This window comes from Atractosteus spatula, chromosome 5, assembly GCF_055471065.1.
Source record: "Atractosteus spatula isolate fAtrSpa1 chromosome 5, fAtrSpa1.hap1, whole genome shotgun sequence".
Lineage (NCBI taxonomy): Eukaryota > Metazoa > Chordata > Actinopteri > Semionotiformes > Lepisosteidae > Atractosteus > Atractosteus spatula.
In genome coordinates, this window is record NC_142710.1 from 3,668,892 (window position 1) to 3,690,572 (window position 21,681).

The 21,681-nt window shown below is 45.5% G+C and overlaps 1 protein-coding gene and 1 non-coding gene across 3 annotated transcripts; both read right to left on the reverse strand.

Moving 5' to 3' along the window:
• Nucleotides 1–3,423: 3,423 nt before the first annotated feature.
• trnar-ccu (transfer RNA arginine (anticodon CCU)) lies at nucleotides 3,424–3,496 on the reverse strand. Its single transcript has one exon. It is a non-coding gene; the product is annotated as a tRNA-Arg (tRNA).
• A 1,945-nt stretch (nucleotides 3,497–5,441) lies between these two features.
• On the reverse strand, nucleotides 5,442–21,681 carry LOC148833574 (protein mono-ADP-ribosyltransferase PARP14-like). Of its 2 annotated transcripts, XM_088917223.1 has the most exons (14): nucleotides 21,253–21,681; nucleotides 16,621–18,923; nucleotides 16,021–16,260; nucleotides 14,994–15,218; nucleotides 14,489–14,555; nucleotides 14,234–14,380; nucleotides 12,523–12,582; nucleotides 11,897–12,073; nucleotides 10,526–10,717; nucleotides 9,330–9,980; nucleotides 8,793–8,932; nucleotides 7,631–7,808; nucleotides 7,078–7,378; nucleotides 5,442–5,505 (listed from the first exon to the last, which is right to left on the reverse strand). In XM_088917223.1, the coding sequence occupies exons 1-13, from the start codon at nucleotides 21,422–21,424 to the stop codon at nucleotides 7,092–7,094; spliced, it is 4,839 nt and encodes a 1,612-aa protein (XP_088773349.1). In that variant the 5' UTR covers nucleotides 21,425–21,681; the 3' UTR covers nucleotides 5,442–5,505; nucleotides 7,078–7,091. The 2 variants fall into 2 exon arrangements, with proteins under 2 accessions (XP_088773349.1, XP_088773348.1); XM_088917222.1 differs by lacking the exon at nucleotides 5,442–5,505 and having other exon boundaries at nucleotides 5,641–7,378.

The following is a 21,681-nucleotide window of genomic DNA, read 5'->3' on the forward strand; positions in this document are numbered from 1 at the left end:
ACGGGGGACTGAGGTGTGTGTACTGTCCTTATCAGTGGGGATCTTTGCCTGGTGTCCAGCAGTCCAGAGCTTCTTCTGCTCCGGGGTTCTCCAGGTGAGTCCACCAGGCGTCTCTCTCCCTGCCCCTCTCAGAGCCTCAGGAGGGAGGAGGGGCTGTGCTTCAGGGGGGTGTCGGGATGGTGTTTCTCCAGAGGAGATGTTGGTTGCCTTTGGGTTGGGTTACAAGGGACCATTATGAATATATAACATAAAATATTAAAGACTATTACTAATATAACAATATCAAACAATGGAAATATAAAGATCAGATACGAAGAAATTCATTACACAAAGTTACGGCTTGAATCTTGAGAAACAAAAGATAACTGTTATTAACTATTTTATTTTTTAAGAAAAAAGGCCATAATAGAATCTGATAGAAATAGAAAAACTATTTCTGAGTGTTCAATATTTGCATATTGAAAAGTCATAAGGACCATTTTCAAAATACTAACAAATGTATTCCTTAGGTTCAAACCACCTCATGTTTGTTTTTAGACAATTGCCTGTTTGTTTAACATTGTGAAGCTGAATTGGCTGTAAGGTTTATGGGATTATCTTCATTGACCACAGCACATTTATACAATCATGATGTTTCCAAAAACAAAACCACACACAACCATCTAGGAAGAACGGTGCTCCACAAATCTTCCATAATTCTTGCATATTCACATAAATTCTGTGAATTCTTCATTACACCCTGCAGTACTCTGTCAAATTTCTGTTGTAATGTAATTAACTATTTATTTATTACATGTGTCAGATGTAGCTTTTTGAGAAACAAAGCATGATAGCTGTTGCGTGAGCAGAAAATGGCAAATTCGCTGAGTGAATAAGACAGTCACTTTATTATTCAAGAGGGCAATAATACCTCATGAGGACAATGCACTCTGTGTAGGTCCTGGTTTAAGATTTTCAGAGACCCTCTTATAATATTCCACTGTGAATAGATGCTATCTTTTTAAAGCTGAAAGATTCCTTGACAATATTTGCATATTGCAAACTCGGAAAGACCATGTTCAAAATAGTACCAAATTTATTACCAAGGTCCAAACCACCTCATGTTTTTATTTTTTTTTAGAAAATCGCCTGTTTGTTTAACATTGTAAAGCTGAACTGCCTGTAAGTTTTGTATTTAAAACAGCATGCACATCCTGCGCCTTTTCACACTCCTCTTGCTCGACTCTCCTGGATGTGTATCTGTCTGCCTTCCAGCTGTTACACTAACAACACTAACTGGCTCATCTGTGCACAAGCAAATGCTTACCTGTGTCACACTGGAGGAGCTGCAAGTATTCAACCCTGCCCTTTGCTCCGGATGGATAGTGATCTTCCACAGCAGGAGGCAGAGTCTGGAACTGGATCTCCAGTGGCAGGGGCTGGGGTGTGTGTGAGGCACAGCCCTAGCAGAGAGGGATCTGAAGGCAGAGCTGAAGGAGTCTGCAGACGAAGAGTCCCTCTTCACTTGAAGAGTCACAGGGCAGATAAGAGAAAGTGCTGAAGCAGGATGGAGATGTGATCATCTATGCGTTATCATTCGTGCCATCTCTTCCTCTGCTCTGTGCTGCAGGGCCCCACAGCCCACATCAGTAATCCTCTGAGGGCTCTGCCCAAGTTAAGCAGCCTGTACCTGAACCCTTTAGAGCAGATCTCAGTTGTCCACTGGTCAGCTAGCACTGACCCTGGGGACTGACAGAGGTGGAGAACACAGATGCTTCCTTGTCCTGGGATGTTATTTTTATTCTTCTCTCCTTCTCTCCTGGTTGTTTCTTACTAATTAGATGTGCAAATGCTGATTAAGGGTTCGTGACAGCACTGTATAAAATAAAAACCAAATGTAATGAGTAATGACACTTACCAAAATGACAGATGGCGTGGAGGTGCAGTGGTTAGTGTTGCTGCCTTGCAGTGCTGGGTCACTGGGTTCAATTTGGGGGGTGATATCTGTGTGGATTCTGCATGGTCTCTCCATGTTTTAAGTGGGGTTCATCTGTGTGATCAGGTTTCCTCCCAAAATCCAAAGACATGCTTGTAGATTAATTGGCTTTAGGGAAAATCAGCCCAGGTGTGAGTGTGTGTGTTTCTGCCTGTGATGGAGGGGTGTCCTGTCCAGGGTGTGCTGCCTTGTGCCCAGTGCTTGCTGGGATAGGCCCCTATACTCCCCAGTAACCTGAAATTGGATGAAGCTGTTAGAAAATTGATGGATGTTTATTAATAAATTAGTTCAACATGCATTAAGAAAACATTTTGCTTTAATCAGAGACCAGAAAATCATAACAGGCAGCTTCAGTTAAAGCCAGTTAACACGTCTGTCATATTTTCAGTTTTAACCAACACAATATGACAAAACAACTGACAAAGCTCCTTAAGAATAACAGTTTGCAATTATATTTGCCTGAAATTAATTTTAGGTCCTGACATTGCACCGTCTCTGTCTTGTTTCTTGTACACATATACTGTAGAAATTAACAACCCAGGAAGACGATGTGGCACTCGAACAAACTCTTTATTTTTTAACTCGTTACTCCGAACCCGTTAACTCCTACATTCGCCATGGCACATTACCCTGCGCAACCGGTATTCCTGCTCTGCCCTCCACCAATCAACATGCAGTTTCACTGCTGACGCACACAAATATTACAGTCTCTTCAGGAAAGTCGTTCAAAAACGAGAATGCTGCACAAATACCATCGCATTTCGGTGTAATAGAAAAACACCTGAAATGAATAAATTACTGTCACAATTATAAAAATGATTGTTACCTTTCTTGTTATGTTACTCATCGCAATGTTTGTTTTTTCATTAACTAATCAAATACTGGCCGATTAAGCAGTATGTCCTACGTATTATTAAAATGGTAAATAACATTGCAGAATGAATGCATACATTTTGTTTAATAATTTTGAAATGTTGTTGAATATTCAAGTTTTTTATAATTTAAGAAACAGGATTCCACAGAAGACAATTTGCAACTCATATCATTGGGATCCCTGAACTAACTCAACCAAGACACTAAATGAAACATTTCTTTCTATCTTTCTATCTTGGAATAGGGTGCCTATTTTTTTGTATTTATGAATCGAAGAGAGCAAAAAAAAAATAGAACAATAGAAAGTGATTTAACTTCTCGGGCGTTTATGGGTGTCATTAAGTATCCTGCTTTGGACTTTCTTGCTTCAAACGTCTAATAAAGAAAAGAGCACTACGTCACAGGAACTACTATCTGTCTGGGAAATGTGTTGGCAATAAATACCACATCCTCGCCGACTAAACTCACCGCCCGCACACGAAACCTCATCTTGTTTCCATTAGGCTACAAGGTTGAGCCTACAGGAACTGCCAGTTTAAGGGAAATTATGCACAAATAACACCAAAACAAGCAGCCACCCCAAATGGGACTCGAACCCACAATCCCTGGCTTAGGAGGCCAGTGCCTTATCCATTAGGCCACTGGGGCTCACAATGACTTGCCTCATCATTCAGTCATGGGTTGCTGTGAATGTATACATTTTAATCAGTAGAAATTTACAGGAACAAGTAAAGGTTTATTCTATACTAAAAAAGAGAAGAAAAGAAGCACAGCGTTTCGGCTGTGGAAACCTTCTTCGGGTGTGTGTAGAAATTTACTGTGACTTGAGATGGACCGGAGTCCACTTCTGGTGTTGAGCTTTCTTTGCCTAACAGGCTGTCCCTTTGGAAGAGTAGTCAGATTAGTCGGAAAAGGGAAACGATATAAATTCTCTCACTCCGAGTACTGGAGGAAAACTAGTCAGATTGGGGGGAAAAAAAAGGCACGTGTCTCCCCGTCGGGGGAGCGAACCCCGGTCTCCCGCGTGACAGGCGGGGATATTCACCACTATACTAACGAGGAGCGCTTCTAGGGAGCTGAGCCTCAACTCTGTTAACTGTCTGGAGCCACTTCCTTTAGGGCTGATGTTTTAGTTTCGGTTTTTATTTCATTTCAGAAACACATGTGAGAACGTTTCCACTTGTCTGTGCTACTGCTGCTGCTCCTCCGCGTACGTTACTAACGGCTATAGAATCACTTATTTCAGGGGTGTTGAGTAGGTTTTCCACGCTGAAAGTCCTTTCAGCAGAGCACGATACACGTGACAGCAGCAAGCTTTTTTTTTTTACCTGCTTTCAGCTCTATGATGACGCTCATAAACGTTCAAGAATTTATTTAAAAGGCCTCGCGGCTTATATTATTTCAGGGTGTTGTCTGTACCTGTTGTCTCCGCTATTGTTGAAGAAGAGTCCCCCGTGAGAGACTCTCTCTCTCTCTCTCTCTGAAGAAGAGCCCCGCACCCCGCCGGAGAGAAGAGCCGTCACTCACCGCGACCGTCACTGAGGTCATTAACATTAAACACGCTGCCTGCTACAAGGTGTTTATAGTGGTTGAGACCAACCGCAAAAACATCAGAAGACGCTCCATAATAAACACAGGCGAACAAGTCAAAGAAATCGATGCAGATCTTTACGAAGAACGTGGAATATGGTTCTACTGCCAGCTACATAAATATATTATATTGAGAAAATGCAAAAAGGCCGTTACTGAGGCGCCTCTCTGTACCCACAGCTTTCCCCTCAGACTTCAAGCGCAGGATCTCCTCCGTACCGCAGGCGAATGACGAGAATTGGGGCACAGACTCCCTATCAGATAAAATGCTACGACAAACGTGCAGCCCAGTCTGACAGAAATGTAAATGTTAACTGAGATTTTATTTGAATAAGGAAAAACAGACACACCTAGAGACTCCAATGGATTTCTATTCCATCGCCTTAACCACTTGGCCACGACTACACACACCACCCACCCACCTTCTCCCGAACTGACACGGGCTCGTCCCCGTATCATTTCCACTCCATCCCACTCTCCTCGTGCTCAGTTGTACTATTTCTATCGCTCTATACCGATAATCACCATGCTAGATGTTATAGAAACATTTCAGCACTTCTTTCATCTGTACCGGTTTTGGGGATCGACCGTCTGGGTCCACTGAACCCCCCAGTAACCTAGATGATTTTTTTTTGTCTTTGTCTTTTAAAAAGCACCAAATTCTAATTTAAAGGGACTTTCAATATTACAGAAAAGCGTTGTACAGTTAAAAGAAGTAAAATTAAAAGAAGAGGTATAATAATAATTCCCATTAATACCCAAACACATATCCAACACAATCCATAAAATCCACACACACACAAAAAGAAATCAGAAGGTCAGAGTCTTCACCAACTCCATTCTCCCTCGATCCGCCGCGTTGGTCTTAACTTGAGGCAGTTCACGTACCTCTAACTGGTGACATCACTTAACCTGGACGATCAGGTCCGATGAGTCACCGCGCTCTGGTGAGGAACTTACTTTCCCGAGTGTAAATAAACAAACCAGAAATAACTGACCCTCTAAGTGTTGGTAGTGTAGGAAGCGGTAGTTACTTCGGAATAGTGCAGATAGTTGCAAACGTGTTCCTGGAAGAAATCGAAATGAAATCCTTTATATTATAAATCGTTACTCACACGGGAGAACGATTTACTGGCTTTTAACCAAATAGCAAAGTTTTAAAGAATCTGACACCACTTCAAAAAAAAAACGAGACGACAATGTCTTTTCCAAACATGTTGTCTTTATTTAAACTTTCACCCGAAATTAAATAATTCTGCGTTTTTACCAATTTCCAAAACTAAAGTGGAAAACAAACTGGCTTCGTGTTTCAGTAAGATCAGAGACAACCCGCGTGTTATATACTTGACTGTGTTTTTTGCTCTCAAGAGAGCATTGTGAACTTCGCATTTTAAATAGTTTCAGAACGTTAGTGAAACGATTGTCTCATGGTCTTAGTAAGGACGTTCGGCCAGTCTGACTCCACCCCCGCGGTATCTTCAAAATCAGAATGAGGAACAAAAGCATAAGTGTCATAAAATATAACATCAACGTCAGAGAAGTAACACAAAGAGAACTTGAAAAGCAAATCAGACAACGGGCCCATACAGAGTTATAATAATAATTATTATACAGAGTTCAAACTCGCGACCTTGGTATTATTAGTACCAAACTCTAAGCAACTGAGCTAACTGGCCGCCTGCAGCAGGCTCTTCGAAGAGTATATGTGTTATTATCCAGCTGTTTTGAGCTGTTTGAAACGGTCGAGTGCGCTGATTTTACGCCGTATCTCAGCCACCTTGGAAACCTTAACCTTAGTGACATTAGCTGATTATTTCAGGAGGACATTCAATTGCTGCCGTGCCAGCCTGCATGTGGATCAGCAGAAGATCGGCCACTCTGACACGGTATCATGTGACTCTAACTTTCTGTCCTGCTGTACTGTAGCTCTCCAGAACCGATTCTCGGTCAAAATCTGTAGTTTAAATCGGGTTGCTCCCCAATTAACACACATACCTCTCAATTACACCCAGAGAAAGATGTATACTACATTCAGATTTGCATATATACCATATGACAGTGTGCGACAGAGTGACATTGTGGGAGATCCCTTCATTGGTGATGAGCGAGATAGCTACTGCGAGGGTGATGATGGGGTGGAGGGGGGTGAGAGGGGGCTCTGGAGTCATGATTGCAAATTGTGAATTTCTCTCCACTCTACTTAACCTATTGGCGCGGATTATGTCAACTAGTCAACTGTAGTCATATTCCCCACATTTGTCTGAGTGCTGGCGAGAGCAGGGCGTCTTTAATCTATCAGGGGTGTCTTGGGGATACAGCTCCCCCCTGTGGCCTCGCAGGTCCTTGCATGCATGTGGTGCAGTCTGTGAGGGACGCACATCTCCACCAGTCTGCACTGGCCCTGCCTGGGTAATGTTAAAAGACGAGTGGGGTCAGAGGAGTTCGCCTAAACTTCCTCTTCCTGTCCCAGTGTGCGGTTGGAGGGTTACGTAGCTCTAAGCCGAGATAGAAAAAGCCAGACTGGATAAGTAAAAAAAGATTGGTTTTAAATTGACTAAAAAGATAGACACATCAAGCTTTACGAGGGCTATGCCTGTCTTGCAGAAGGAGCCCTAACCCTCAACCACCTGTGTGCTTACAGGGCCTGGAGGCATCAGCGGAAGGTGATGAGGTAGTCTGGGTAGGCCTGGTCATCATGGAACGTGACAAACATCGAAGGGTTCTGGGGATTGTCCACCACGCTGTCAAAGCGGTCGTTGGGGTCAGCAGAGGAGCGCGCAGGGGGGACTCTCATGTTGCTCTTCCCTAGCGTGTATCGTCCAGTCAGGACCCGGGCTACGTACATGCGCTGGAAACCATTTGGGTCCGGGCTGGAGAAGAATGGGTTGGCAGAGTAGGAGGAGTTCACAGCAAAGTAGACGCCGGCTCCGAAAGCCGTGGCTTTTAGAAACATAAAGGAACAAGATGGCGTCAATCCAGGACATGCACAAGTAGGCAAACGCACAGATTTAAAACATTTTTCTTAACATTTAACTAAACATTGAACATTTTTCTTAATCGGGATAGTGCTACATCCCATATACAAGATGAAGAAGGCCAAGCAGGAAGAAGAGGAGGGTCAGAGGGGACACAGACATGAATCAATTCTTTAAAACGTGGATCAGCGCGTGTAGGCTCCTGTCGTCCACTCACCATGCTGTCCTGCAAAGCTCCTGTTGAAGCCGCCCTTCTCAATGGAGTCACAGGCATTATATGCAGTTCCGTGAAACAGCATCTTCTCCCTGACCTCGTTCGGACCGTTCTTCTCCCTCAGGTGCTGCTCTTTCACCCAGTACGCCCGGCGTAGGTGCACATTCTGCACTCTTTCAATCTGAAAAGAGGTGACAAATGACACGATAATGGTCATTGGGGAAAGCAAGGCACCGAACTGTGATGCTTCCAAGTCACTGCTCTTGTGAAGACCAGCCTTCAGAAATGTAGCAAAGGCTTTTGTGCCAGGTGGAGCAAGGGTTTGTCTTCGTGACACAGTGTTTACCTCTAGAGGTGAAGACTGCAGGAGAGGAAATGATAGGGCCTTGGACCCCCAGAGATTTCCTTTCTCTCTTTGCAGTTTTTCCCAGGGAGTTTCTCAAAAAGAGTAGGTTTGTTACACCAGCATCCTGGCCAGATTTCTCACTGGCCTTTACCAGTCATGGCCTCCTAATAGTCCCCATCTATAAATTGCCTTCATCATTCTGAGAACTGGTGTGTGGTAAGTGTACTGGTGCCCTTTGGCTGCTGTTGCACCATCCAGGTGGGCAGTGGTGGTGGTGGTGGTGGAGGGGAGTGCTTTTACCTTTAAAGTGCTTTTCTGGACACTCCACTGAAAAGGCAAGTGTATGTAAGTGAAAGGAATAATTATTATTATTTTACAAATTTGATTAGTCCCTAGTGGATGTGATTGAGGGACAAATGTATTTTTTTTTTGGGACTAACTCTCCTAGCTGAGAGAATTGCAGTCTGACCATAAGGATGCGGCTGACTGAACCCCCCCCATTTTCTTGAGGAATGAGCTGGGGAGCTGCTGCAAGGGGTGGTGGGAGTTGAGCTACAGAGACGTACAAAGGAAAGTCCAGATCGCAACATGTATATATTTGTACATTCAGCAGAGCAGCAAAAAGGTGAGATTAGGATCTGACCTTTCTTCCACACTTTTGTTATAAACTCCATTATCAGCATGGTTTATAACATATATAGTATATCTAAACTACGAACAAGCCAATCCACTCTTACAAAAGACAACAGATCTGAATCTGACCCACAAATAACAGAAACAGTCTGGATTGTACTGCAACATACGCTGGCCAGTACTCACAGTGTGTATGGCTTTCTGTCTTGATGTCTTGTTAAAGAGTTGTGCGATTTTTTGGTACTCTGAAGAGTTGATCTGAAGGACGACTTTCTTTAGTATCTCTCCATCAGCCATATCATCCCAGTATTCTGGAAAGCAAAAATCTGAATAGAAAGAGAAACAACAGAGCTTCAGTTAAAGGAATACACACCATTCATAACCCTCACTACATTTAATGAGTGCACAAAGGAACTCCATCTAGTTTGTTTATTGCTTCAAACAGAGTCTCATGCCTCAGAAGTAAAAATGGTAAAAGCAAAGTCAGTCTCATTTGAATGGGACTTAAAATTCGTCCCGTCTAGCAACTCATCTAAAGAGTGCTTTGGAAACTCAGAGCATTTCACAGATTGATCTTTGTTGGGCTCACATGCACCAATGTTCAATGACCTGGTTTTCGGTAATGGGTTTCTGGTCTTTTCCAGGATGGGTTACAGGTTTAGAAATCATAGCCTATTTGCTTCCCCATAACTCTGAACAGCAGGAAGAATGGAGGAGACCCACCTGACCTGAGCTCTCTCCTCCTGACTTGTATGGTCTGGGAGCTCTGCAGCTTTGCTGCCGTTTTTGTTTTGAGGTCAACTCGGAGAGGAGTCCCATCCTTGTCGCTAACATCCACAGTGGCTGCTTTCTTCTGGTGACCCATCTCCAGGAGGTAGTTGGCTTCCTGGTCAAAATTCTCCCAGTTATCGGTCATGTTATACTGCCACAGTACAATCTGAGCAAGTAATGCCTGCTGCCTCTCCTCCAGTTGTTTTGCCAGGGACTTGTTAGAGGCTACATGCATGACATGGAAGATGTCCATCACCATGTCCTTCAGACCTTGCAGGATGAACTTCCCAAATTTCCCACGTCGGATGGTGACCCCCTTGCTGACAGCTCGATCCAAGATGCGCGGGATTTCCTCCTCGCCCAGCCTGCCCACTTCCTCCTCGTCTATTTCTTTCTCGCAGAATTGCTTCTGGAAGATGGATTCCAGCTGCTCCTTGGCTTTCTTCACATCCTCCTTCTTCTGCCCAATGATGTCAAAGACAGCCGCAGGGAACTGCTTCTCGGGAGTGCAGAACGCCACGCTGCTCTTCCCTCCCTTGAACGCCATCTTGGAAGGCTGCTCTCCTCGATTTTTAACCTGTTTTATCAGGTTTTTTCCATATTCTGCAAACAAAAGAAGGCAATCGTGCATTATGATGATTCTCAAATGCATTATGAGGTCATGAACAGAGAATAAACAGTCAAACAAGCCTTCAGAGATGTCCTTCAGTTCTCCAGTATCATTTAGGGTTTGAATGTGCTAAAGACTTCCCTTTGTATAATTTTTGTGTCCATTGTGCTCTTGTGTCCATTTTTCCTATTATATTTTCCCTAAAACTGGCAGATTTAAATCACTGGAACCCAATTACAAATTACAAATGGTAAAGCCTTTTATTGGATGAGACGTTAAACCGAGGTCCTGACTCTCAGTGGCCATTAAAGATCCACGGGTAAGAGTAGGGAGTTATCCCGTGTCTGGGCCAAATGTTCCCCCCTCGGCCTATACATTGTCCCCATGTATGATTAGCTTACACTTGCCCTGCGATGGACTGCTACCCTATCCAGGTTGTACCCTGGCTTGCGCTCACTGCTTGCCGAGATAGGCAACCCTGAATGGGATAATGCGGTTAGAAAAATGGATGGACGGATGGACAAATGGTAATGCCTACCTATGAATGTGGGTTGGGGAGCTTCCTTGCCCAAGCGGCTCTCGGCCTCTGACTTGAAGGCTTCAAAGACGTTCCTCTGCAGAAGGACTAAACGCACCGTCGAGAGGTTCTGAAAGGATCCGTCTCGCACAGCGGAAGAGATCCCGTCGATCATGGACTTGGACACTGCCTTGGGATCCATTCCCGCCACACCTGTGAGAACATCATGAGGCACCAAACACATCAAACTCTACTCCCGGGGGGCTATGGTGTCAGCTCATTTTCTATCGCAACCAGATTACTTACAGCAATTAACAAATCTTTTCTTTGTTAGTAATCTGATACGGCTACAAATGTTGTGGATTGCCAGGATAGGTTTCCTCTCCTCCCAATATCCTGCCCTACGTCAAGCTGTTGAAAAATGTGTGTTTCTCTTTCACAGGGTACAGATTAGAACGTGCTTCAGAGAACATGTCAGGGCTGTGAGGATCAAAGATCTCTCCAAGCCCATAGTTTCTCATTTCACCTCTAACGGCCATGGTCACACTGATCTCTCCCTCTGTGTTCTCAAAGAGGGGTTTCTCAACTCCTATTGCAGAAAGACATCCGAAACCAAAATTATCCTGAAACTAGGATCACGCCTTCCCCCTTGTCTCAACGACAGACTCGTTTCCTCCTAATCCTCTTTATTCATCTGCAGGTTTTGACTTCACACCTCTCTTCACCCCTCTCTCGACTTCGCACCACCTGAGTGCCCACTCTGCCTCCCCCCTGCTCCCGCCTCCTGTGCACTCCTGGCTTTTGTCCTCCCCTGCCTTATCAGCTGCTGACTTTCCTCTCTTTCTCACCCCCAAAGAAGGCTCCACAGCCAAAACGTGGTGTTTCTTTTCTTCTCTTTTCAGCAGGGAATAAACCTTTACTTGTTCCTTTGCAGCCTACGCCTGCTGATGCAGCTCCCTATTTGAGCTGGATTAGATCATGTTTGCAGACAAAATGTTCTTGGAACCGAGTGGGAAGCAGGTCTGTGATAGAGGGGAAATCCCATCCAGTTGCATCCTGTGGGTCATTGACTGCTGGGTGAGACTCTGACTAAGACTGACCTTGTATTGGGGCTAAGCAACTATCAAGAATGAGTGAAAGTACCTGGGAATCCATTCTGAGCAGCCAACTACTGTCCTTCAGGAATCTAATTTGACACAACCTCTTATGGACTTTTTTAACCACTGAGGGCACAGAAGTAGTTCAAGATATTTTATATTCCTGGAGTTTACTGTCCAGGATAAAGAATCTCCCTAGGGAAAGCGAGTCAATAACAGAATAGCAACCCCCCCCCCTCCATTCTGCATTAATTGGGATTTGGCTTGGACATTTTCAGGATTGTTTTCCGCTTACCAGTGCCAATAGCAGGGAAGGCCACTGACTTGAAAGCCCGCTGTTCACACAGCTTCAGGATCTTGCCGGACAGCTTCCGGATCTCCTCCAGGCTGTTTTTCCCGCAGACGTGAGCGATCGTCTTGCACCGCAGGTTGCCTGGCTGAGTAGTGAAGATTCCATCGGGGGGCGACGTGACTGAAAGGGAAGAGAGGAGTCAGCCGGGGTTGTGAAGCACCTGTAACTGGAGCTATGACCTTCCGGGATAATTCCATTTCATTCAGGGAGGGTGCGTGGAATGGAGGTGATTTGCACATTTGTATATGAGCCAGAGGACACAAGTTGACAATATGTGGAAGTGCATTTAAAAATGAGAATAGGGGGTGTTTCTTTACACAGAGGGTGGAGGGAGTAAGGCAAATGCTATATTTGAGCCCATACCTTGGTTTCTTTCAAGACATGACTGGATGAGATCCTTGGATCATTTAACTACTAACGACCAAATGGGCTTCAGGGGCCAATTGGCCTCCTCTCTCATGTAGCCGTTCTTATGATTTTATGTCTCCCAAATATCACAATAACCATTTTGCGTACATTCCATCATCACACAACATGGAACCTCAATGGTTCTTCAATGGGATACCGACCTCTTGCTAACTCTGCCTGAACCATGGCACCGGCAGCAGACAAAATAGCTCTGGAGACACCTGCAGAGACAGAAAAGCATCGAGGACGTCAGTGCAATGGGTTGGAATACAATGGGATGCAAGTCTAGGTTTTTGACGATGCTTCACCTGCATCGGTAGTCACTGATCTGTAATGAATAGACGTACATAGATGCATAGGTCACCCTTTTGCAGAAAGTCGCTTATTCTTAGTAAGGACATTCGTGGGACAACCTAGATCCTGTCCCAGAAGAATGGAGTGCAAGATAGATCTCTTGGATGTCAGTCCTGTGACCTACGTTCCCTCTAATTTTTTTTTCCTGCTGAGCGGATGACTTAATAACCTGAGCGGCATAAAAAAGCTCGGTGATCGACCAAAAAGACCCCAGGCAAGGCCCAAGGGGCATAATGACATGTATTGCTGTTGCTGATTTTGTAATGGTTTGCCAGCTAAACTACAGCTAAACTACAGGAAGTACCTACAATAAGTCGTTTTAGATAAGATCACTTTATTAACCCTATACAATTTCTTGCATTACGAATTTGTCTTTTCACATACCCCAGCTTGCTCTCCATGAGACACACAGACAGGGAGAGAAGCTGGGGGTCAGAGCACAGGGTCAGCCATTTATACAGCACCCCTGGAGCAGTGGGGGTTGTCACTGAAAATTCTAGAAGTCTTCACTTCTATCCTACCAACTGAAGTTTAAATCTAACTCGTGCTGTACACAACTACATTGTTCAGTTATCATTTCTGGCATCTGTCTTTCAATGACAACCTTCGCGTGTACACCTTGTCATATTAATGTTCTGTTAATTGTTTTGGTACAGTTTAATTCTCATGACCATGTCTAAATGTGACTCTTCCAGCCAGTTTCGAGACAATCCGCGTTCACAAACTGCACTTGACGCAAGAAAGGTGGCGCTTCAATACGGTTCAGATATTATACAATTGTCTCTCTACACAATGCCTCACAATGACACAACACATTATGAACAGAAAAATGGCGAAAGCATAATATAGTGTGCTAACTTATGTCAAAGACAATAAATAAGTTAGAATAGAGCCACAACCATAGATACACATGAACAACATTAGGTCAACATTAACGGGAAAATGCCAACATTCACAGTCACGGTCAAAAATTTTTCCCCATGCAAAAAAATTCCCTCTGAGTTTGCTGCGCGGCTTAGAGGGAACAGTGCCTGGGACAGGCTCAAACATAGACATGCACACCGCACACGGGGGTAATTCGGAGTCCCCACTCAGCCAAGCCAACATGTCTTTGGACTGTGGGAGGTAGCTGGAGCACCCAGAGAAAACCCAAGTGAACACAGGGAGAACATGAACCCCACAAGAAAGGGGCCCCAGTCTGGAATCAAATCCAGGTCCCAGTTCCACAAATCTCCATCCTCCCGATATGTATATCCAAGCACAAACATCTGAAAGATTTAACTGAGAAAATATCAGACAGACCTAAGCTCATTTCAGTTACATAAATGCAATGTTGCCATTATTTGTATAAATCCTGCATTTTATTGACTAGAAAAAGACAACAGTAGACTGAATCTCTGGGTTATGTTAGTTGTGCATTCTTTTTCCGGCTTGTTGCACAAATACACATTTTGCACACATTCTGCTCCCAAGATCTTTTCACAACACCACAGGTTGATCGAAGTCCCCGTAAGTTACCTGCGGAGTTCGCTGAGAAGTCAGTGGAGTTGACTATGACATCCACAGCCTCCTTTACGATGTCCCCAAAGACAATCTGCAGCCTCAAACCACCCACCATGACCGAGACGTCATCCTGACCCGAGCTGAGGGAGTGGTAGAAGGTGGCTGAGTCGAGGGAGAAAAAGACAAGGTTACTGCTGGTGTCCTCGTCTACTGTATAACCACAGGGTGACTGAAGCAGGAAGAAGGAAAAACAGCAATTGTATGACTCACTCTGCACTGGCTGTAGGGCCATCTGTAGACCCCTTAATCTCACTCTCCGTTGAGCTTCTTGAAATGCCTGTTGATTATAAATTTAACACAGCAGTTGACATCACTCTTAATAACCCTTGACTGCTCAGATCTTCTGCAGCACATCTTGATGGAAAGAAAGATATTAGGTTTCGCCATAACGCCATGCCCCCGTACTTACCCCCAAATGGTGAATGTTTACACTAAACTCCTGATGACAAAGGAAGGTTTCTATTTCCTGGAGTTACATCAAAGACGGGGGGGGGGGACGTATATATGAGTTGTGTAGGGCCATATCCCCTTCGAGCTACGATAGGTACTATAACTATTATGGTCCTAATTGTGGTTCCTTGTATGCATACAATAAAGCTTGGCTGGACGAACGAACACTTCAGGCTCGAATTTCTTGGTTTCTACGTTAGTAATAATTAATGATGGAGGATAAAACCCTGTCTTGTTCGGCCAGGTCTCAGCTGAGGGTACTCACCACTGAGGACACCTTGTCGCTGGGGTGAATGATGATCCGGACATGGGAAACTGAATGGGTTAGTCGATCCCGCTCGAAGCGTCCGATCTCCTCCAGCAGAGTGTGGGCTGCCACTGAATGAGAAAACCCCAGAGCCACCCCAGGACCAATCACTGGGAAGGTGATGGAGCTCAGACCTTGCGTCTCACACCTCTCCAGAGCACACCTTAACCCTCTGCGAAGAGCCTGGAACATTCGAGAGAAATTTGTCATTGTTAATTGTGTGTTTTTCATGTTTCACCTTGCAGCAACAAACCCTGCAGCTGCACATGGGGGAGAATAAGGAAGTGTATGCAGACTCCTCCATTCAGACCATCTTCATTCCATTCATCTCTTAACATGTCATAGGCAAAGCAGCCTCGCACTAGAGGTTCAGCATTGATTGCAAGAGAAGCCTGTCCCTCACTTGATGGCAGCAAGGGCCTGCAAGTGACTAGGAGGGCACAGGGGGTGTTGTATTGCTGAGAGCTAAGAGAGCCCTAGCCAACTAACCCCTATTCTCAGCAGTTATCAGCCAGATGTGCCCTGCTGGTTGGATAGTCCTTGTTACAGTCGGCTAGTAACATGATTCAGGCTTAATACCACAACCATAAAGCTCAATCTGTACTCGGGTGAGTGTCTTTACGAGCTGCATCGCTGAGGCGGCCCTGACTGTACCTGCTCTTAGTGTGTTTGCTGCCCTCCATTTTGCAGCACAGAAATTTGCAAGTATAGATTTAGCATATTTTAATAGCTGATGTCGCAACCTCTTTTAACATCACTGTACAAGCAGTCAATTCCAATTTGCTCCCTCAACCACACCTGATTGTATCTAGTAATGTGCCTGCTTTCACAATCATCATCACTTTGCCAAATAAACCTGTCTCAGTGAAAAGCTTAAGCTAAATGAAGGAGCTGCTGTTAAAGTAGATGCAGCGCTTTGCACATCTGAGTGAAGGCATGCATTCATCCATATTCTGTATTGCAGAAGGCATTATTAATTGCCTACCTCCATAGCTCTGCCATCATGGGAACCATCCCACTTCAGACACTCAATGAAGAAGACGTGCTTGACTGCCAGACCAGAGACCCCGTCCACCGGAAGTACGTCTCCAGGGACTAATCTCCTCTGTCGGACAGCTTGAGAAAACTTGTTATTGAGCTGATCTCCAGACTTTCCAGCTAAGCACTGTCCCACTCTGGTGGACATTAGGTCCCGGTCCCTCATTGGTGAAACCACAACATCTGTCTGAAGAAAAGAGAATGGGGTGTAAGAGTGGCCCAAAGCAATGGCCAATATCCATGATGTATTCATTCAAATGTATTTCAACTCCGATGACTCTCTGAAAATGATAGATGACAAATTCTACTCTATTCGTGGAATTTCGATGGATAAGAATTCAGATCAAAAAGCATAAATGTAAAATACACATTTGCTCTATGCATACTATGAGTATGCTAAGTGTTTCATCTTATAACAGCTAAATTACATTTTAAATATCCATTGAGGGGGAAATCGCAGATTTTGCTTCAGATTTTTTGGTTCTCTGTTACAAAATTTATTTGGGATAATAATTTTTCCCTTGGATGGAAAGTTTGGAATTCTTACCTGCTGGCTCTCAATGCTCCCCTGCATGATGTCCACTTGGATGCTGGAATTCCTTGGATCTGGTGAGGAGGTCATTTGCGAAGCTTCGCTTCCAGATGCTACCGAATTCTCCAAAGTCACTGGCAGTCCCACCACTCCACCCAGCACCCTCACGCAGGCTGCCTGAAATTCGCTCACAGTGTCCCTGTTGATGTCCACCAGGGTCACGGCCTGGAGCGTGCGGGACATCCTGGCGAAATTCCTCACTGCCTCCACGATGGTTTGGGCGCAGATGTCCACGGGGACACCGAAGATCCCCGAGCTCAGGCAGGGTATGGCCAAGGACCGGCAGCCCCCCCGCTCTGCAATCTCCAGGGACTCTCTTACAGCACCATCCAGGAGCCTTCGGACTCCGTCGACACCCTGGCTGCCATGCCACATGGGACCCACAGCATGGATGACCATCTTGAAGGGCAAGGAGCCCGCGGATGTCTCCATGGCCTTCCCAGTGGGCAGCTTCCCCCTTCGCTTCACCCATTCCTTGCTCTCCTTCTGTATGGACGGCCCTCCGGCATTGCTGATGACGAAAGCTATCCCTCCACAATGGTCTAAATCTTCATTGGCTGCATTCACAATGGCATCGACTTTCTCCTTGGTGATATCCCCTTGGCGGACCATGAGAGTGAGCCCCCCTTCCAGACGGAAGCTGCACCAGACTCCCTGGGAAGCAGCCTGTGCTGGATCTGCAGCTATAACCTGCCCGGGCTGACTGGGCCTGATGAGGCAGTGATGCGATTTGCCCACCATGGTCAGGTAGGCGTTTCCCACATCTTGGAAGTACTTAAAAGCTCCTGGTTTGTTGATGGTCAGCACCTCCCACACCAAAGCATCCAGCGCCTTCTTCAGGGAGCCCTTCAGCGCCATCACGAGGTGATGAGGTCCCTTGAGCTGGACCGCAGGTGCAGGGGAGGACACTGTTGCAAGTTCGACCCCTTCATGCGGCACACTGATGAGATCTAGCACGTCAAAGAAGAAGTCAACCATCCCAGAGTCTGGCAGCTCAACAGCCTCTACGGTTGTTTCCTCATCTGTCATGTAGCTCTTGACCTCTTCTCTCAGCCTACCCACTTCCACTTTGAACCCCCAGATCTGGACGCAGAGTGTTCCTTTACTAGCACCTTGGACAAACTGGAACTGCACTCTTCTCCTTCCCTGGTTCAGGCGCATGCGGATTGTGTCTAAAGATGCTCGCAGCTTCTCAACACGGGAAGCGGAGGTTAATTCTCCCCCGAGCACCACGTCCTCTACCTGCAGTTCCCTACGGATGATCTTCTCAGCCCCATCAAGAGCTTCCCGGGAAAGACTGAAGATCTTGAGGTCCAGGTCCACGTCCATGATGACTTGGCTCCTCAATGTGTTGAAGAAACTGGCAGTGAATTCATCCACGCCTCCGGTGTCTTTCAGGAAAGAAATCAGTGGGCGTGGCAAAGTGACCACCCGCTCCTGGATTCTCCCAAGCCTTTCCTTCAGTTTGGACCGTGCTGCCTGAATATCCGTGTGGGATCCTTCAAGTGTCAGGTTGGACATATCTTCCTTGTAAACATTTAGGGTGGGGAACTCTGCCCTCAGTTCCCGCTCCAAGGAATCCCGTATGAGATTGTATCCAATGCCAGGAATTCTGCATTTTGTGCTGTGTCCCTTCCGTCCCTTCTCCCTCTCCGTAATCCCATCCAGTACCTTCAACCGCTCCTCCACGTCTCTCTGCTGGCCCACTATTACCACGAAGCCCTGGCTCGGCTCCGAGTAGACACAGACCCCACTGGACGTCAGGAATGTGTGTTTCTTCAGGATCTGCTGCTTGGTCAGATCGGGTTCGTAGTGACAGGGGTATTTCCTTTGTATGCCTCTGAACACCTCATCCACCCGTGCCTCCCACTGTGCAGACCAGGCTTCTCCTTCTAAAGTCACCACTGCCTCCTCCGCCTCTGGGATTAGCCGCACGGAGCAGGAGAGGGCGGAGAGCAGATCCTTCAAGTCCTCGCCGGCTTGGGGACACTCTTGGAGATAGCGCAGGAGATAATGGTCCAGCTGTAGGACCTTCCCCAGGGAAGCAGGGTGTCCAGGATAGCTAGTTGGGTGAACGGTTGCCGCAGCAGACAAAGGAGACTGAGGTATAGAGCTCTGCTGGTTTGCCGAAGACGGAGAGGCGGGGGGTGTTTTCAAAGGACTGGCAGGCGGACCCTCTGGACTCCTCACCAGGAGAGTAATGGGTCCCGAGGACGTTTCTACAACGTGGTCTTTCTTCTGCAGAACCCTTTCCTGGTCTGGGGAGAGTCAATACAATCTGATTCAATGGGCGAACATGAATGCATTCAATCCGAAAATGCGTACATCTCTAGCAGTATGCACAAGGCAAAAAGAATGTACTTAAAACTGTATTAGTTGTAATATTTATTAATCACCGTACTATTTTTGCACTGATCCCCGAATTACTTTAACACTGTTTTTGTCCTGTTGTATTCTTTCTCTGCTTGTGTATTTGCACAGTTTTGATTACACTGTTATGTTATTACACTGTTATTGTGTTACTGTCTATTGTCTATTTCTGTTCTATGTATATACTGCACCTGAGTGACTAATGAGAAACACTTTTCACTATACTATGCACCTGTGTAAGTATAATGACAAATAAAGTTGAATTGTAGAATTGAATTGTAATGGGATGCACTGTATATAGAGATAATAACTTTGAGGGGTACTGCCTCATTCTACATCATGTCTCAGCTGTAGACTGAACCCCTGAAGGCACCAATCCCTCCCTGACAATTTAGGAGACAATTTCTATGTGAAGAAGAAAAAAAAACACAATATTTTGGCTGTGGAGCCTTCTTCCAGTGTGTCACTTGTGTTTCTTTTCTTCTCTTTTCAGCATGGAATAGACCTTTACCTGTTCCTTTGCAGCCTATGCATGCGGACGCAACTACCTGCTCGGACAATTTCTGTGCTTTTTGTCTCATACTTGTACAGCAGCTATATAACCCTGTAAGTCACAGCTGGCAGCCCCACTGGAGCTCAGCAGGTGTGAGCCTGCTCAGTACCTGGATGGGAGACTCCTGGAAAAGCTGAGGTTGCTGCTGGAAGAGTTCTTAGTAGGGCCAGCAGGGGACGCTCACCCTATGGCCTATGTGTGTCTTAATGCCCCTTATACCCCAGTGACGGGGACACTATACTGTAAAAAGGTGCTGTCTCTTGGATGAGATGTAAAACTGAGGTCCTGACTCTGTGGTCATTAAAAATCCCAGGGTGTTTCTTGAAAAGAGTAGAGGTGTTACCCCAGTGTCCTGGCCAAACTTCCCCCTGGCCTTTACCGATCATGGCCTCCTAATAATCCCCATCTCTGAACTGGATTCATCACTCTGTTCTCCTCCCTGCTAATAGCTGGTGTGTGGTGAGCATACTGGAGCTATGGCTGCCATCACATCATCCAGGTGGGGTTGCTCACTGGTGATGGTGGAGGGCAGTCCCCATTACCTGCAAAGCACTTTGAGTGGAGTGTCCAGAAAGTGTAAGCAATTATTATTATTATATTTGTAACTCTACTGTGATAAGGGCTGATTATCTAGTAACTACAACCTTTTTTAGCATTAAATTGCTAATGATATCTGAATGTTTGGCATAAATTCCTAAACTGTAAACTAACTATAAGGAACTGTTATCTTTAGTTCCTTGTAGCCTATGGTAATCTGTTGTTGAAATTCACCCCGTCCTTGATTTTAACTTTATTGGCCGACTATAAAAGAGACAATAAAAAAGCAAAAAGTGTAATTGTGCTTCTCTCGACCGTGTAACGCGTGCTTCGGCTGATAAACTTACGGATTTGTGCATTTTTGTTCATTCTCTACCTTACAAATAATTCGATTCCGGCACTCGCTGAGAGGTTTAAAGGAAAAGGTGGCGCTTCCAGGCTAAGTTTAGAATTGAGTAAAAAAAACACCGAAGTTACATTCTTTCATTCCGCGAGGTAAACAGTTGTGTTAGTTTCGCTTTCAGTTTTGAAGAGAAAGCTTTTGAAATACAAACATTTAATAGATCTTTCACAGTCAGTGTGCTGTCTTGGAACGAAATTCTCTTTACATTACCGGTGTTTTTAGTATTTTGTCTCCAAGTGCTTTGTTTTATGGGAGATACTGTACGTTAAAGGTGTTTTTAAAAAAGCAGTTGCAACTCTTGGGACAATCATCAGCAATCGATAGGAGAAACCCGGAAATGCAGAAAAGTTTCAATTTCTTAATTCTGCATTATAAAACAGCTGTAGCGTCTTGATACAAACTCCAAACCAAGACTACGAGGCTCGATGTTCATTTCGACAGTAGTACGGGGTTACTGTTAAGGATGAACGGAAAGACGCGTTTTGAGTCAGATCTTTGCCACTTATTAATTAGACTATTTGTAATTTTGGTAGCTCAGAGCGCGCAATAAATAAAATTAAGGGGGGGGGGGTTAAGTTGTACAACACGGAGTGCCTCCCCACACACACAACTTTCTTCAATCTCTTTCTATCTCACACGGCCCCGGCGCGCTGACAGATACTCTACCGGCTGATTACTCGGCGGGGACAAGATAAGAAACAGGCAGGGCTGGCGCTGCTCTCACCTTCTCGTTTCTGGAAGCAAATCTTGTACACGTTGCCGCTAATGTGGTCTATCTTCCCACATTCTCCTCCTCCGGACTTCCTCCGGATTTTAAAATAATTTTCAAGCTTCTCCTTCGTTTTCTCGTCGAGGTGCGAGACCTCAAAGAAAACGGGAAACTGGCAGTTTTCCATCGCCCCGAGTCTGACGACGCTAGCTAGCGTCGTCGTCGTCGTCGATACTTTAATGGCAGAAGACCTGAGCCGAACACGTTTAGTAAAATGTTATACTAAAAGTTTTTTGGGGTTTTACACACGGCAGGGGCCGGGGTTTAGCGATCGGAGGCTTTCACAAGCTGGACTGCAGCCCCATCCTGTCGGGATGTCCGTGGGACTTTGTCGTCGCCCAGTGCTGGGAACCCGGACCTGCTTGCGGTCTCTCGCGTGTCTGC